Consider the following 19,382-nt stretch of genomic DNA (forward strand, 5'->3'; position numbering starts at 1 on the left):
TTAGTTTTTCCTGTAACAGGAACTCCAACTAATTTTCATGCCATTCATAAAGAAAACAGTTAATTTGATAATTTATCGACTTACTTGTTCTCTTTTTTTTTGTTGATCCTACTAGAGTGTTTGCCCGAAAACAGTAAAATCTAACGTCTTTCTTCATTATTCTTTGCAATAAAAACACAGACCTTCCTTTCAATTCAGAAGATTGCCCTGCCAAGCATAAACCCTGAAGATTTATGTGAGAATTGGAAAGGATTACATGGGTTTAAGGGAGTTACTGCGAGCAAAATTATTAGAGACACAATTTTTTTTTGTAATATTGAGTCTGCAAAGATGTACTTCCATAGAATTATAGGTTCAGCTGACTTTTCCCAGACTCGGCTGTCCTGCTACTGAAAGCTCATCAATTTTGCCACTTCTAGACAAGATTGTTCCAATGCACTTTGGCTGGCAACCCACAGTTTACTCTGTAAACTTGAGGTCATGCAAAACTCCCTTTACAACAATCATCTCTGTGCTGATAGGTAAAGAAAGGTTAAAAAAAATAGTGGGAGTTATGTACAGGCCTCCATTCAGTAGTCAGGATGGGGGCACAAGATATACTAGGAGGTAGAAAAGGTGTGTAAGAAAGGCAAGGATACAGTGATCATGGGAGATTTCAATTTGCAAGTGGACTGGGAAAATCAGGTTGGTATTAGATCACAAGAAAAACAATTTGTGGAATGTCTATAAGATGGCTTTTTGGAGCAGCCTGTGATGGAGCCCACAAGGGAACAGGCAATTCTGGATTTAGTGTTGAGAAATGAGGCAGACTTGATGAGGGAGGTTAAGGTGAAGGAACCCATAGTGGCTCAGTGGTTAGCACTGCTGCCTCACAGCACCAGGGTCCCAGGTTTGATTCCAGCCTCGGTCAACTGTCTGTATGGAGTTTGCACGTTCTCCCCGTGTCTGCGTGGGTTTCCTCCGGGTGCTCCGGTTTCCTCCCACAGTCCAAAGATGTGCAGGTTAGGTGAATTGGCCGGGCTACATTGCTCATAGTGTTAGGTACATTAGTCAAAGGGAAATGGGTCTGGATGGGTTACTCTTCGGAGGGTCGGTATGGGCTTGTTGGGCTGAAGGGCCTGTTTCCACACTGTACGGAATCTAATCTAAACCCTTTGGAGACAGTGACCATATTATGGTAGAATTTATTCTGCAGTTTGAGAGGGACAAGATGGAATAAGATGTAATGGTATTACAGTTGAATAAAGGAAACTACAGAGGCATGAGGGAGTAGCTGACCTGAATTGAGGAGAGAGGAGCCCAGCAGAAAAGGCAGTGGAACAGCAAAGGCAGGATATTCCGAGAGTAATTCGGAGACACGGCAAAAGTTCATCCTGAGGATAAAGAAGCATACTGAAGGGAGAATGGGGCAACTATGGCTGACTGGGAAGTCAGGGATAGCATAAAAACAAAAGAGAAAGCATATAATATGACAAAGGGCAGTGGGACGTTAGAGGATTGGGAGGCCTATATCGACCAATAGAAGACAACGAAGAAATAAGGAGGGAGAAGATTAAATATGAGGGTAAGCTAGCCAGTAATATGAAAGAAGATTGCATAACTTTCTTTAGATATTTAAAGGGCATAAGATGGGCAAAAATGGACATTGAACCACTAGAAAATGACACTGGAGAAGTAGTGGGGGGGGTCAAAGAAATGGCTGAGGAACTGAATAAGTACTTTGCATCAGTCTTCATGGTGGAAAACATGAGTAATATCCCGAAAATTCAAGAGGGTGAGGGGCAGAGGTAAGTATGGTGGCCATCACCAAGGAGAAGGTGCTAGAAAAACTGAAAGTTCTGAAGATGGATAAATAACCTGCACCAGTTGGACTACATCCCTGAGTTCTGAAGGAGGTAGCTGAAGAAATGGTAGAGGCATTAATGGTGATCTTTCAGGAATTACTGGAGTCAGGGAGGGTCCAGAGGACTAGAAAATTGCTAACTCCTGTGTTTAAAAAACAAGTAAGCCAAAACATGGAAATTACAGGCTGATTAGCCTGACCTTGGTCATTGGTAATATTTTGGAGTCTATGGTGAAGAATGAGATTTCTGAATACTTGGAAGTACATGGTAAAATAAGGCATGGTTTCATCAAGGGGGATCATGCCTGACAAATCTGCTAGAATTCTTTGAGGAGGTAATAAGCAGGTTAGACCAAGGAGAGGCAATGGATGTTGTCTACCTGGACTTCCAGAAAGCCTTTGACAAGGTGCTACACAGTAGGTTGCTGAGTAATATAAGGGCCCATGGTATTAAAGGCAAGGTGCTAGCATGGATAGAAGCTTGGCTGTCTGGCAGAAAGCAGAGAGTGGGGATGAAAGGGTCTTTCTCAGGATGGCAGCCGATGACTTGTGGTGTTCCACAAGGGTCAGTGTTGGGACCACAACTTTTCACTTTGAACACTAATGATCTAGATGAAGGAACTGAGGACATTCTGGCTAAGTTTGCAGATGATACAAAGATAGGTGACAGGGCAAGTAGCACTGAGAAGGTGGGAGGCTGTAGGAGGATTTAGACAGGTTAGGACAGTGGGCAAAGAAGTGGCAGTTGGAATAAAATGTGGGAACACGTGAGGTCATGCACTTTGGTGAGATGAATAGAGGCATGGTCTCTTTTCTAAATGGGGAGGAAATTCAGAAATCTGAAGTACAAAGGAACTTGGGAGTTCTAGTCCAGGATTCCCTCAAGATAAACTTGCAGCTTGAGTCTAATAGTTAGGAAGGCAAATACAATGTTGGCATTTATTTTGAAAAGGCTAGAATATAAAAGCAGGGACGTATTTCTCGGTTTTAGTCAGAACACATTTAGAATTTTGTGAGTAATTTTGGGCCACATATCTCAGGAAGGATGTACTGGCTCTAGAGTGGGTCCAGAGAAGGTTGATGGGAATGATTAGATTAAATTACTTACAGTGTGGAAACAGGCCCTTCAGCCCAACACATCCACACTGACCCACTGAAGAGTAACTCACCCAGACCCATTCCCCTACATTTACCCCTTCACTATGAGGCAATTTAGCATGGCCAATTCACCTAACCTGCACATTTTTGGACTGTGGGAGGAAATTGGAGCACCGGGAGGGAACCCACGCAGACACGGGGAGAATGTGCAAACTTCACACAGTCAGTCGCCTGAGGCAGGAATTGAACCCGGGTCTCTGGCGCTGTGAGGCAGCAGTGCTAACCACTGTACCACCGTGCCACCCAATGATCTCATGAATAAAAAGCTTAACCTATGAGGAATATTTGAAAACTCTGAGATTCTACTTGATGGAGTTTGGAAGGATGAGAGGGGATCTAATTGAAACTTACAGAATACTGAATGGTCTAGACAGAGTGGACATTGGAAAGATCTTTCCATTGGTAGGGGGGACCAAGACCCAAAGACATAGTCTTCGAGTAAAGATCCTTTAGAATGAAGATAAGGAAAATATTCTTCAGCCAGAGAGTGGTGAATCTATGGAATTCATTGCTGCAGAAGGTTGTGAAGGCCATGTCATATTTAAAACAAGAGGTAGTTAGGCTCTTGGTTGTCAAGGGTTATGGGGAAAGAAGTGGGAGAATGGGGTTGAGAAACTTATCAGCCATGATTGAATGGTGGAGCAAACTCAATGGGCCAAATGGCCTAATTTCTGTTCCTATGTCTTATAATCTTGTGGTCTTAAGGTCTACCTTGTTGACATACATTTGCTCCAAATCAAGCAAACCCTTAATTTAAAAAATCTCATCCTTGTTATCAACTCTCCACATGGTCTTGCCCCTTTCTATGTTAGCAGTCACCTCCAGCCTCACAACCTACCTAGATATCTGCAGCCAACTAATTCTGGGCTTGAGCAACCTAGAGTTTACTTTCTCCACCTTTGGTGGCCATATCTGTCAGCTGTGCAGTCCATTAACTCTGGAATTCCTTCCCTAAACCTCTCCAAATTTCTATCTTTATCTTCTCCTATAAGGCACTCCTTTGAACCTATCTCTTCAACTAAATCTGTTGCCATCTACCCCAATGTAGCTTCATGTGACTCAATATCCAGATTTGACTTTATAAAGCTGCTGTGAGCATCCTGGGATCTTTTATTATGTCATAAGTGCTATTATAAATAGAAGTTGTTGCTGCCTATATTTTCAGTGGGTGCTTAGTGGGATTTTAATAACTTAGCAGGTTGAGTGTTACATTAACTGATTTGAAAGAAGGTTGGATGATTAGTGTTTAGGTCTATCAATTTTTAGGTCTATTTAATTTTAAAATATATCATCCGAGGGCATGGGAATAAATTATCTTTTTAAAAACTATTCTTCATACAACCTCTCAAATCAGTTCATTTTTATAATTTTTCTTATAAGCAAAACATGTATTCAATTTCTGAGATTGCATTAGCAGTTAAGTAGTACCTGTAAGACATTTAAATGGTGTTTAGGCTCTTTGAGATTGATGTTAGAGATGTGGGTGCTAAAATTGTGGTATCTTCAAGTATACATGATACGTAATAAAAGTGAGTAGATTTGATTTTGAAACTTGTTTTGAGAATGGAACTGAAGCTGACTTTTTAAAGTCCCAATAGCTTACCAGTTTTTCTCACTTTCTCCTCGACACCTTATTTACATACAATTTAACTGCCACTTGCTTTTTCTGAAATGGAACATTATTCACCATTCTCAATATTCTGATGAAAGGTAGTGTTGTAATTATAAATTAATGATAATATAAATGATTATGTTAACAATACGAATATTATGTTTTGGGGTGGCATGGTGGCTCAGTGGTTAGCACTGCTGCCTCACAGCACCAGGGACCCAGGTTCAACTCCAGTCTCGGGCGACTGTCTGTGTGGAGTTTGCACATTCCCCCCGTGTTTGCGTGGGTTTCCTCTGGGTGCTCTGGTTTCCTCGTGCAGGCCAGGTGAATTGGCCATGCTAAATTGCCCATAGTGTTAGGTGCATGAGTAGGGGAATGGGTCTGGGTAGGTTGCTCTTCAGAGGGCCGATGTGGGATTGTTGGGCCAAAGGACCTGTTTCTATACTGTAGGTAATCGCAATCTAATCTAAATAAAGTAAAGAAATTCTTAGCTTATAATTAAAATAATATTGCCTTTCAATGGAATAATGACAGTATAGGAAAGCTGTTGGACAGTATCAGGTAAAGTATAACTATAAAATGTATAAAATATACATATAAATTGCTTAAAAAATAATATTTTATTTGTAAAAATGGAGGAGATTCTGAATGGTGTAACATAATTGCAGACAAAGCTACAAAGAACAAAAGACAAAAAAAATCTGAAACTCCCCTAATTTTATTAATCTGGGGATCAAACAGAATTGACGGAACGTTTATCTTGAACATGTAAGAAAACACTAATAGTATTTTGAATCCGTTTTATAAATAACATTGTACCACCCTGCAGTAGGCAGCATTGACTTGTCAGAGCTGGGCTGGCAGTCAGTCAGCCTCCTTGCGTTTTCCCAGCATGCACGCAGGCTGTGTGTAGCTGCCTGTGAATTGTTGCTGAGTCCGGACACGATCAGGCTCGGGACTGGGAGTCACACAGGAGCTGCCCATTCAAATACTGAGGATCAGCGCCCGCAGGAGTCCGCTGGCCGGGTGTCCACCATGAACACCATCAGACAGGTCCCAGCCAAGGTGCTGCACCGCCGTTCGGTGCACAGTCTGGAGGCAGAGAGAGAGCAGTTTGACAGGCAGCAGGTAAAACAAGACATACATACAGTATATCGGTGCTACTGAACCAGTGATCCCGATACTGCCCTGCTGTATAGTCAGCCTAGCTGTTGGTTCACCTCTGTTTTTGCAAATCATTTTCATTTCACTCTCTTTAAAAACCTTTTTTTAAATGTTGGCTTTGGGAATATAAAGCTGGCTTGTTATCAGCGCCTTTCCAGGAAGTCCGGGACCTTGTTATAACCAAGATAGCAGCTCAAAGCAGTCAGGTTTTCAGCCAGCTTTTGCCGTTTGTCCAAACATGGTGTTGAATTTGACCTGTCCAAACGCTGGGTGTTAATCGCAAATGACACGAATCGGCTGAAAGTGACACCGAGCTGCCACTGAAACAGACAGAGCGGCTTGTTTATTCTGACCGATTTCCGTAAACCTTGGTTGGACACGGCGAGTGTACCCCTCCCCCCCAGTATTTACACCTTTGATCCTGCAAATATTGACCTGCACGTAATCCCCGGAATCGTGTTCTTCATTGTTTTATATATATATAACCCTTTGTACCGAATTCAAATCACCTTTTAATGAAGGTGACACAAGCCTAAGCGGGAGCAAACGCGTTCAAGGTCTTTTCATTTGAAATGGGAGGCCGATTCGGAAGGTACAACTTAAAATGCTGCCCACCTATCTCTGCAGTCGCATGGGCCCCACTTATTTCGTCTAATATTTGCTTAATTGGGATTAATTCTGGCAGCCACCGATGAAAGTAGATCATCTCAGATTTTGTTTATCACCCTGTGGCTCATTAGCAGACACCCTATTTTGCTGAATCAAAGTCTACTTGCTCATTGTGAGCATGTGTCTGTATTATGAGGAAAATTATGGTGTGTGAAGAAAATTAATATTGTTATATAATGACTGGAATGATTGCCTGGGAAATTGAAGGTGTAACGTGGACTTGAACTGGCTTTGAATTAATATTCAAACTGTAAGGAATGCTTAGTCTGAGAGGTTTAAAAAACATTTTTTGAAAAAATATACAGTAAATAACTCTGGAAGGTCAAAGACACTCTGCTGGATGTTACATTAGATCATGTTTTATAGAGAAACATAAATATTTCTGCTCTGTATCATTGCCCCAAAACAGCCAGTAAGAAAGAATCTGGGAAAACATGTTGAACGAACTGCTGTAACAGTCCCTGGTGTGGTATGACCATATCGTAAAATGAGCAGAAAATAAAATGTGGCCTTTTTCCATATTTTGGCTCCCTTTTGACCTCTAAAGATTTGTTTTCTGCCAGTTTTCTGGGTTCCTATCTTCCTGAAGCTGCTTATTGTTGAGGGTATCGGCCTTCTTTTATTTATGTTGGAACTTAAACCTTGGTGTTAGTAACTGTTCAACGGTGGACAGATCAGCTGAGCTAAAACTGCTGTCTCACAATGTCTATGCATACATAGTTCCCAGTGGAGTCTTTGAGATACCAGATGTCCTACAATGCTGCCATTGCCTTGTCCTAGCTGCAGATCCATAAGGGATAAGATAGATGAGCACGGATTAGGAATCAAAGTTAGTATCTATTTAACTTTCTGTTGTTTACTCCCTTTGGCTGATGGAGTCCAAACTTTCTATATTATCCTCTCTGAACTTAATAGATTTGTCAGTTTGGAAAGAACTGTTCTTAATGCTGTTGCTTAATTGGTGGATACATTGAAAATCTATTGTATCTGCAACTTAATGACACATTAGTTTAATGTTGACATGTGACTTCTTGGTCTCTGTTGTTTAAGAAGCCCATGAAGGTTAAATGCTTGTCATTAAGCTATCAGGCTCTAATTTGTTGTTCTAAAACACAAAACAGGAGAACAACTAGTGACTGAAGAAGGTAACTTTCATTATGACATCGTCACAGTGTACGCTGTTGTTGGATTCCAAGCATTATCTTGATGACATCCACTTTCTCTCACAGGTTTGAAGGGAATAGTGTTGAAGCGCTTTTTTTTTGAATTTGATGGCATTTGATACTAATTCATTTCTGTGTTACTATAGTATACAATCCATGATCTGTCACATTAACTATCATTATTTCCCTAATATTTTCTCCACATATTAATCTCTGGTTCAACAGTTGAATTAATTCAATACCGACAATTTTAGTCCTCAAAACATTGAAAATGAAGCCTTTCATGTTGTTCTTGTACAACAAACAAAGGATATTAACATTGTACTTATCGTGGTGCTTATAGTTATGATGGTATAAGCAAAAGGACATTGTTTTTAACATCACAGAAAGCAAACAATATTGGATCTGGTGCAGAGTAACAATCTAACCATAAGGAAGCATTGAAATAGGATTGGATTTGATATTGGTTTTGAGAGGGAGAAACACAAACTAATGGTTTGAATTTAAGGTACATTTTGAAGGGGTGACAGATAAATTAACCACCGTTAACTGACTGAACAATTAATGGACAAACCTGCAAGCAACTAATGGGGAATATTCAAAATGTATTTGATATGATACAAAACCAATACATGTCTTTAAAAGTATGTGTGGTTCTACAACCTTGGTCAACAAATGAGAAAATGAAATATGCCAAGCTTAAAAAAACTTACACAAGTGCAAGTTATATGGCAATCCAACCGATACCTAAAGGTAACAAAGGGACAAAAGGGTAAATGAAGTAATAGCAAAGGATATTGAAGCTAAGAATCAAAACTTTTACATATTGCATAAAAAAGTGATAAAGGGAAGTTTAGTGCATATTAAAGGCAGATGTGAGTCCATAATTGATAATAAGAAAATGGCAGAGTACTCATGAATACTAAATGAATACATTTTATCCATTGTTTCAGTAGAGGCAGAAAACAAAATATAAAAAAAAAGTTGGGGAGCTATTAGACTCAATGTAAGTAAGATTATAGTAATGAAGAAAATAACGGGACTTAAATATATTAGGTCCTTGATATTTCAACTCTAGAGTATTTAAAACAAATAGTTGAGGAGATTGCAGAAGCATTCAACACAGATTTCCAAACCTTTTCTTGACTCAGGCATTCTGCCTTAACGTTGAAACACTGCAAATACCATTCAATTTTTTTAAGATTGGGTGAGAGAAACCAGCAGACTGCAGACCTGTCAGTTTAATGTCATTTATGGGGAGGTTATTGGGACCTATCATCCGAGACAGAGTGGGAAAGTATTACAGGAAGTGTTATCTGCACAAAGATCAGTACTAAGTTGTGAACGTGACATTGTTTCGAAATAAATTTCTGCTTGAGGTGGAGGCTGGGGAGTGTCAATGGACGTTTTTAAATGGACTTTATGGATGTTGGTTTTTGCCATACAAGATATTATGACAGCATGTGAAAACGTGTAGTTTGGTAATCAAATGGCCAATAGGAGACAAAGCATGGATAAAATGTTTGTACTTTGATTGCTGTGCTCTGAGAAACGGCATTCATCATGGGTGTGTACAGCATTTTACTATAGATATTAATGATTTGGATCAAGTATCATTGGATCTACATAAAACATTTACAGATGAAACAAAGTGAGAAGACCCAGACATCATGTATATAGGAGCAGGAAATTACAAAAGAACTTTACAGACTAAGTGAACAGATATAACTGTGGCTTACAGAGTTCAATGTTGGGGATCTGAAATTATCCATTTTATATTTCAGGGTTTAAGGACATAAATTATGGAGACAGGGATAATTTTAGCTTAGCTCTTGGGTTTTGTAGGTTGAGGGGTGGTCCAGTCAAGGTATTTAAAATGATGGAAGGATTCAATAGTGCAGATAGTAAGGAATATTTAACTCTGATGTGGGAATCCGGAAGAAGGCAACATTACATTAAATCACAAGCTGGCCATTTCAGTCGGAAATGAGAAAGCATTGTATGAATAATGGATTTTGGGAATACCAGATCAATGTCATAGGCTAAGGTTGATGGCTTTATATTTTAAAGAATGCATAATCGTATTCTAATACTTGTATCTCATCAGATTTAAAATGAGTTTTAATGGGTGTGTTTTTCTGGCCTGAGGAAATTGGTTGTATCTGCTTTAAACTGGAAATAGATTTTTATTGTGCAAGACATCTAGTGATAAGAACAAGCAAAGATGAATAGAGTTGAGATAGAAGTCAGCCATTGTCTCAGTGGATGGCAGAATAGGCTTGTGTGGCTGAATGGGAGCTTCTCCTGTTCTCACATATCAATCTCACCGACCAAATATGTAACAGAATTTTGAGTTTGTATTCATGTAGTGTGTTGTCATACGTTTTTCTTTAACTATTTAATGTTATCTCCTCTGGGTGTAGGTAATGTTTCAGGACCAATCTCAACAATATGCGCACAGTGCACATTTCAGGGTTAGCCTCTCCCTTATTTTCTACATTCATGAAATAAATGGGGCTTGTGAATACAGGCAAGAACAATGGTAATCACAGAATCTGAAACCCATTACGTTGAAATACCCAACCCTTGTAAATCACTCTTAGATCATGATATTCGAAGGGTGAACTTTTTGATGGTATGCAAATGCAGATAATAAAGTTATCTCCAGTTCAGGACACACATATTCCAAGAAAGGATTCAGAAGAGATTCATTGAAATGTTGCCCGATATGGAAGGTTTGAGCTTTAAAGAAATGCTGGATAGGCTAGGACCTTTTTCACTGGAGCGTAGGAGGTTGAGAGGCAACCTGATAGAAGTTTATAAAATAATGAGGGTGTAGATAGAGTTAATGGCAGTTGTCTTTTTCCTAGGATGGGGGATTTTGGGACTAGGGGACACATTTTTAAGGTAAGAGGAGAAAGACATGAGGGACAAAGTTTTTTCACAGTGTGTATATTGGAGTTCATGCATGGAATGACCTTCCTGAGGAAGTGGTGGATGTGGGAACAATTACAACTTTTAAAAGACATTTGGATAAGTACATGAAGAGGAAAGGTTTGGAGGGATTTGGGCCAGGAGCAGGCAGGTGGAACTAGTTTAGTTTGGGATTATGTTAGACATGGATTGGTTGGACTGAAGGGATGGTTTCCATGCTGTTTGACTCTAAGTTAACACCATCAAGAAAACAATATCCTTCTGTATCTATTGTAAGACTGAATTTATGTGATACAGCTCATATGACATCAAGATAATTTATGACAACATTGTGATCTATTAAATATTGTCACTGATTAAACTTGTGATGTCTGATTTGCCTGTATGAGTGAAGGTGATCATCATTTCTTCACAAAACATTGTACAGTTGTAACACCTGTATCTCAGTCTGATTTCAAATGAGTTGTAATGGGCGTACTTTTTTCTGGCCTGAAGGTTGAATCTACTTTAAACTGGAAATATTTGATTTTCACAGCATGTGTGGGCAAGTGCCAGGACAACCCTGTTGATATCACAAAACATTGCAATTGTTTTCACCAGGTGTATCAATGTAAGTTGTTTATTTTGTCTGTAAATCTACAGCAAAAACTGTGCACAGCTATTATTGAAGCAAACGTTTGGAACAATTTCCATTCTCTGTGATGGCAAAAGACTGAATAAGTTATCAGTATCCCTTGGTTAGGGTACTAATATAAATATGACCCATCACGTGCCTCGTTCAGACTATTGTCTTCTATGTAATTAAAGCCAGAAGTAAGAATGTAAGAAGTAATTAGTCAATAAAGAATATTGGTGATTTTACTTTAATGGTTTGTGCAGAGAAATCCTAACTGCTGTATATAATCAGAAATCTAAACACAATATGGGGCTCCAATTAGTTCATCCATAAGGTTGCCTACTTAGCTTCTGATGCTTACGCCCTTATCAAATACTGTTTGGAAGACCAAGATGTCCTTTAATAATAGGCAGCATCTTGTAAATAAAGGGAATGCTTAGATGTACAAATATTACTGTGACTGCATAAATACTTCTGGATATAGGTAATATGTTTCAGAACCAAGTTCACCCTGCCTTTCCTCGTGACGTCTGTCAAAATGCAACTGTCCATGATTTATTTTCTCCAGTATCATTCACTAATAGATTTTCAAACTAAATTAATTTGTGCCTTATTTGAAGTTGCTTCATATTATAAATGTAAACCTAACCATTTCATTTTCTGAGAGACCAAAGTGCCCTCACTCTACTATTTACCCTGGCTGACCGTCCACCTGAGTTTGTTGTGGGGCAATTTCATTTTCACTTGCTGACTCCAGTTTCTCCTTCATTACCTCAAAACTGGTGATGAAAGCTTAACTATGGCTTTATCACATTAAAAGTTGTTCTGCTGAAATATTTTTCTGTTCAGGATTGGTATTTCTGCCTACCCTTGACAAACTTCAGATAATCTGGAATGTGGTGACCTGAGTTCAATCTTGCATAAAGTGTGGTATATTCCTCCCTGACTCTCTGCCTTTAGATCCTCACTCACACCATCTGGGAATTTGTTTTCTCCAACTATATTTCTTTCCTTCTGCACCATCAATGAAGGATATTATTTTAGTCATTTTATCTCCTTTTCCAGAAATATTGTGCCCCTCTTCACTGTTTGACCTTCCTTTCTTGAACAAATGCTTTGGCCAAAAATTTCCCTTTATCTATTGATGTGATCTTCCCTTTTGTTTCCCTCCCCAATGACTTGCTGTTCATTGTTCACCCTTCTATGATGCAGTCTTGAAGTGTTCTTTTACACTGTAAATGCAATCACATAAGGTGATTATGTTCACAATTACGTCCTCTTTTTCTTATTGTGAGATTGAGATCAATTGTACTGACCATACAGAAATCAGTCAGTATTGCGCTTTTGAGTATTATACCAAATAATGCTCTTTTTAGTATATAAATGAATTACAAAATCCAAATTTGTGTTTGTAAACCTTAAAGTATTTTTTCTCTGTATACATTGTGCACCAGTTTACTTTAGGCATAGGGCTTGAAACTGACATGGATATTGTTACACCAAATGGAAAAAGTACTATGTGCAATTCAGTGTGACCATGTTTGATCTAAATTGCTGATGTCGCATCCGTCTTGAGTGTGAATGTAACATAATAAAATTGGTTAAAATGTGCCTTTTCTTCAAAGAAAAGAGTTGCCCTTTGTCAGTTAAAAGTCTGAAGAGATCACTGGAAAAATGAATCAAATGAATGCAAATAATAAATGTTGGCCTTTGATTAGTCCGAATGTGTAGAAGAGGAAATGGTTTATGGTTTTATCGTGAGTAGGTGACATTTCGATTTTCATATCCTGTGAGGTATGTGTAGAAAGTGAAATTAGATTCGAAGTGTTGATTTTATTTGTATGCTATCTTTGCAATTCAATTGTATGAGGTCTGAAACCATGGCTCAGAGACAGAAATACTTACAGATGCTTTCATAAGAAAGCCTTTGTTTTGTGACTTTGCATTTTGTATATTAAATCTCTCCACCTTCTCTACTGAACATGTTAAATCATTGTTGCAGTTCAGTGGGTGCTGTGTGCCTTCAGTATTTCACCAGAGTAACCAATCTATGTATGAGATGACAGAGTATCAGATTGTGGTGGTATCCCTAATTTGGAGCCACGAGCCCAGTGTTCAACTCCTACTAACATCTTGAAACTGGTTGACTAGAAAATAGTTTTGTTTTAGGACGATGTTTCCTTGATGTGTGTCAGACCTTGAGCCTGGAACTATGTTGACACAGGCGGTTTAATTCTTTAATTAACTTGCCCCTTGCCGCTCTAACTCAGGCAATGAGAACAACTGTGCTAATAGGAATCCGTGAATTCGCTCCCCACGATTGTGAACCTTCGTGATCTCTATCAAAACCTGAAAACTCTTGGGGGAGCTCAGCAGGACAGGCAGCATTGACCAGAAAACACAAAGATGGTTGAAATGATACTGTAACACTTCATGTCTAATGCCTTATTCACAACTGAATAGTTCACCCACTCCCTATCCTAACTAATAATACAGTCCTTCCTATTTTCCATTTTCACTGCTTTTAAAATATATATGTTGAAGTTGAAATAATTTCTAATTAAAGTGGCTACATTAGAATAACTGTCACTAGTGTAGCAAACAATAGCTTAAGTTTAAGGTGTTGTGTTCTAAAAGACCAACAACAGTATATTTATATGGTGCCTTTAATGTAATGAAAGGTCCCAAGGTGCTTTGCAAGTGCATTATAAAACAAAATATGACTCCAAGCCACATAAGGCTTAATTAGTTCAGATGACCAAAAATTTGGCCAAAGAGGAACATTTTAAGGAGTGTCTTAAAAACAGAGATAGGATTAGGGGACTAACCAGAGCTTGGGGCTGTGGAAACTGAAGGCAAGATCACCAATGGTGGAAAGTTTAAAATTGGGTACAAAAAAGCCAGTACTGAAGGAGTACAGATGTTTTGAAGGGTTGTGGGGTTGGAAGAGATTAGGGGAAGACTAGAGTCATAGAGGGGTTTGAAAACAAGAATTAGTCTTTTAAGATTGAGCTGTTGCTTAACTAGATGATGTTTCCATTAATAGGTGAGACTAGGACCCAAGGGCACAGCCTCTGAATGAAGCGATGACCCTTTAGAACTGAGTTGAGGAATTTCTTCAGCCAGAGAATGACGAATCTGTGGAACCTATTAGCGCAGAGGACTGTGGAGGTCAAATTGTTGAGTGTATTTAAGACAGACAGATTCTTGATTAAAGGGAACAAACAGGGAGATGGGAGGAGAATAGGTTTGAGAAACATATTAGATGTGATTGAATGTAGAGCAGGCTGAATGGGCAGAATGGCCTAATTCTGCTCCTATATCTTATGATCAGCAGCTAATGTAGGTCATTGGGCACAGGGATGATAATTGAACAGAACCTGCTCTGAGTTAAGATGTGGGCAGCATGGCAGCCCTCGCTTTCCCTGGATATATTGGGAAAATTTGATTTGCTTCAAGACTTTTCACTTGGGTTCCTGAAAGTCATGACTTTAACAACAATTCTAAATCAGGATTCACTACTCTGACAGCAGCAGAAACCTGATAGGATGGATTCAGATATGGAATTCAAGAAAAGATAGCAACAGATTTTGGAATTGCCACATGTTGAATGACTTTTGGGAGGGAAGGGAGGTTGCAGATGGAATACCAGTTTCATGGATAGACGATTTCTTTGAGGAGAGTGATCATGATGGCAAATTTAAAGAGGTGTTTTCAACATCAATTAACTGGAGTCCAAGTTGTGAGATCTGCAGTTTATTGGGATTAGAATCAAGTGATTGGATTTAGTTCTCATGGACCAGGTTTTCTCAGAGAGACTACAAAGGTAAATAGAAAAGATCTGGAGAAAGATTCAAGTATAGGATTAGGCCGGGGCGGTATTAAAAGAATTTTGGCCAGTTGGACTTTTGGAAAGAAGAGATATGTCCAATGTTGCTGTTAGATGATTTTATTCTTAGTGACAAAAACATCCAGGTGCTTCTTCCGTTAGCAGTTGTAAATGGAGCTGGAGAGGCCCAGGTAGGTGAGACAATATTGTAGGTTGAAGTATCAAAATTGAGTTTCCTTTTAAAGAAGGGGGTTAGTTTTTAACTATTCAGAATTGTTACAAATAAGACTGTTGAACTCTGCAAAGCTCAGTTGATAAAAGGACCTGTGCCCAAACCTAGTCATTGCGAACAGGCAATTTTTCATGGAGCTTTGTGAGTGGGAAATCATGTCTCACAAACTTGATTGAGTTTTTTGAAGATGTAACAAAGAGGATTGATGAGGGCCGAGCGGTAGATGTGATCTATATGGACTTCAGTAAGGCATTCGATAAAGTTCCCCATGGGAGACTGATTAGCAAGGTTAGATCTCATGGAATATAGGGAGAACTCGTCATTTGGATACAGAACTGGCTCAAAGGTAGAAGACAGAGGGTGGTGGTGGAGGATTGTTTTTCAGACTGGAGGCCTGTGACCAGTGGCAAGCCACAAGGATCGGTGCTGGGTCATTTTTTGTCATTTATATAAATGATTTGGATGCGAGCATAAGAGGTATAGTTAGAAAGTTTGCAGATGATACCAAAATTGGAGGAGTAGTGGACAGCGAAGAAGGTTACCTCAGATTACAACAGGATCTTGATCAGATGGGCCAATGGGCCGAGAAGTGGCAGATGGAGTTTAATTCCGATAAATGCGAGTTGCTGCATTTTGGGAAAGCAAATCTTATCAGGACTTGTACACTTAATGGTAAGGTCCTAGAGAGTGTTGCTGAACAAAGAGACCGTGGAGTGCAAGTTCATAGCCCCTCTATCGGAAAGATGTTGTGAAACTTGAAAGGGTTCAGAAAAGATTTACAAGGATGTTGCCAGGGTTGGAGGATTTGAGCTATAGGGAGAGGCTGAACAGGCTGGGGCTATTTTCCCTGGAGTGTCAGAGGCTGAGGGATGACCTTAGAGGTTTACAAAATTATGAGGGGCATGGATAGGATAAATAGACAAAGTCTTTTCCCTGGGGTCGGGGAGTCCAGAACTAGAGGGCAGAGGTTTAGGGTGAGAGGGGAAAGATATAAAAGGGACCTAATGGGCAATTTTTTCACGTAGAGGGTGGTACGGGTATGGAATGAACTGCCAGAGGAAGTAGTGGAGGCTGGTACAATTGCAACATTTAAAAGGCATTTAGATGGGTATATGAATATGGACCGGGTGCTGGCAGGTGGGACTAGATTGGGTTGGCATATCTGGTTGGCATGGACGGGTTGGACAGAAGGGTCTGTTTCCATGCTGTACATCTCTATGACTCTAGAATAGTATATACCCTCTTGTGTTATGATTAGGAACACTTCATACTCTGTTTTATGATAAGCCTTGTGCTACAGAATCCCCACTGTGCATGTTTATACTAAGTGATGTGAGAGATATAAAGGGAACCCATTGATATTGTGCACATGAATAAAATCTTATGTGTTCCTGAATTCAGAATTGTGGAGTAGTTAAATAAAAAGAAACAAGTTTTTCTTGGTTAGAAAGAACCCATTGATTTTCAGGAGCTGCAGCTAATGAATGCAGCACACAGAAGCCCTTTAACTCAAGAGTTAGATTCTTTGCTTCTTGAGTTCTAACAGTCTTGTATTACTAGATCACTTGTAGGTTTAATAGCTTTGTAAACTGTGGATTGGATTTACTGTGAATGTTTTTGTTCTTAATACTTGAAGAAAATTGAATAATCTTCCTGAGTGTTGAAACCGGTTATTGAGTGAATGTGAAAAGGATGACTCTAATGATGCAGTGTGATTTCATAGAGCCATGCAGAGATGGTGCTTGGTTTGATTCATGAATTAGCTCCTCATAGTGATGTTATGATTACAGTTAGCCTTGTGGAGGACAAAACAAAATCAGCTAGTGTTTCAACTTTGATCATTTATCCAGTAAGAGTCACTGCCTCAGGAATAATAAATAAATCAGATAAGGTGGGAACGGAATATTGGCAAAGGATTTGTGAAGTACAAGTACATATTTATAGATGTTGTCAAATGCATTATTTTTGAGAGCACAATTGGTTTGAAAGGATGTTGGTTTTCATTTTTGTTTTTTACTCCTGTCCATACTGCTTGATTTTTATTTTGTGTGAGCATGGGAATAGTTTTCTTTAAACAGTGAGTGTTTTAAACCTCATGGGGGTCTGGCATGGTGGACTACTGAGCTCGACAGTTTGAAAAAGTACAATCAACAACATAAGATGCAGTCATTAACTAGGGATGCTTCAGTGATTTTGTCATTTTAAATTTATGTTAATTTAGTTTCCTTGCTTTGCTGGGGTAGTGACTTCCTACAGCCAGTTTCCTGATTATATTTGTAAAGCACTTTGTCACAATTCAGGCAAAACAGCTCATAAAGCCAGTCAAAAATATATAAAAGTCTAGATAGCTTAAAATCTTCAATCAAGCTCCTTTATAAATTTGCTGAGCCTTCCTTATAATGAAGCTTAATGAGATGGAAGCAAGACACTGAAGCTTTAATGAGCTGAATGTTGGATTAAAAATAGATACAGATTCAGTCTTCTAAATTTCCATGTTCTATTTGCTGTCCAAATGTGTGGTGATTGGTTGTCATTCCACATAGTGGAAGGGAAAACTATAGAAGGAGGTTTCCTCAGCAACTCCAGCAAATCTCCCAGTCAGTGGCACAGCATTAGCAAGCAAACAAGTGAATGATGATTGTTCAGGCACCTAAACAAACTGTTGTTGTCACACTCCTGTAGTCATCAGTCTGCTCAACAACTCCCTTGTCTCCATGTTCATTGTCCTACTCCCGAGCACAAGCTATTTTCTCTCACACCTTGATTCTTCTTGTTGGTATAGACCCCATTCATTGCTATTGAAATCTTTCTCCCCTCCAGCCAGGATCCTTGCAATGTTCCCCCGGCTGTCCCCCCAAACTTCCATTGTTATTAAAACATAGCTCTGCCAGATCTCCACTGTTCGTGTCCTACACCAGATTGAATCCAACTCACCTATCAGCCCTTTTCGTATTTGCCTATTTTGGCTCACAACTTTCCCCAACAGCTCGATTTTAAAATTCATATCCTCCTATTTTAAACTTAGAGTCATAGAGATGTACAGCAAGGAAACAGACGCTTCGGTCCAACCCGTCCATGCCGACCAGATATTCCAACCCAATTTAGTCCCACCTTCCAGCACCTGGCCCACATCCCTCCAAACCCTTCCTATTCATATACCCATCCAAATGCCTTTTAAATGTTGCAATTGTACCAGCCTCCATCACTTCCTCTGGCAGTTCATTCCATACACATACCACCCTCTGCATGAAAAAGTTGCCCCTAAGGTCCCTTTTATACCTTTCCTCTCTCACCCTAAACCTATGTCCTCTAGTTCTGGACTCCACCATCCCCAAAAAAAACCTTGTGTATTTATTCTATCCATGCCTCTCATGATTTTTTAAACGTCTATAAGGTCACCCCTCAACCTCCGACGGTCCGGGGAAAACAGCCCTAGCCTATTCAACCTCTCCCTATAGCTCAAATCCTCCAACCCTGGCAACATCCTTGTAAATCTTTTCTGAACCCTTTCAAGTTTTTTTTAAGGTCTTGCCCTTCCCTATCTTTTCAGCTTGTGCCAGCTCTAAAATGTATTCCTCATGTTGGCTTCTTATGCATTCTTCTCACTTTGCCTTCTTATGCATTTGCCAACATTTCTTACGCCATCTTTGGTGATATTGTTTTCACTTGTCCAGAATGTACGCTCTAGAATTCCTGCCCTAAACTCATCCAGCACCACTTCCTCCTTCTGTTTTAAGCGCCTCCTGAAAATCCATCTTTTTGAACAAGCTTTTGGTCACTTCCTAACATTTGTTTTCTCTCCACATCTATTTTATGCTATCACATGTCTGTAAAATGCCTTGGCACATTTTTCTGAGAGATATTATATAAATGCAAGTTGTTCATGAGTGTTACAGGTTATTTGCTCCTCCACTTACTCTATGTGCATAAAACATTAAATTCGCTTTAATGTAAGCACGCAGTACAATGTCTTTAAGTTCTGCGCAGGAATGTATTAGACAGTATTTTAACATTGAGTCACTTAAGGACAGTTAGCCAAAAGCCTAGTCAAGAGGAGCCTCTTAAAGGAAGAGAGAGAGTTGGTAAGGATTATGGAGAAATCTAAGCCTGGAGAACTAGATAGCTGAAGGCAGAAGGAACGAGTCCTATCCCTTATAGTCCA

General features: G+C 39.4%; 1 protein-coding gene across 2 annotated transcripts in view; it reads left to right on the forward strand.

The window, feature by feature from the left end:
* Positions 1 to 5,498: 5,498 nt before the first annotated feature.
* Positions 5,499 to 19,382, forward strand: part of LOC122562696 (huntingtin-interacting protein 1-related protein-like) — a 139,597-nt gene continuing 125,713 nt past the window's right edge. For both annotated transcript variants that reach the window (XM_043715781.1, XM_043715782.1), the window contains exon 1: positions 5,499 to 5,741. In XM_043715781.1, the coding sequence (XP_043571716.1) occupies positions 5,649 to 5,741 (93 nt within the window). In that variant the 5' untranslated portion in view covers positions 5,499 to 5,648. The remainder of the gene's footprint in view (positions 5,742 to 19,382) is intronic.

The sequence above is a fragment of the Chiloscyllium plagiosum genome, chromosome 25, assembly GCF_004010195.1.
Source record: "Chiloscyllium plagiosum isolate BGI_BamShark_2017 chromosome 25, ASM401019v2, whole genome shotgun sequence".
NCBI classification, from domain to species: domain Eukaryota; kingdom Metazoa; phylum Chordata; class Chondrichthyes; order Orectolobiformes; family Hemiscylliidae; genus Chiloscyllium; species Chiloscyllium plagiosum.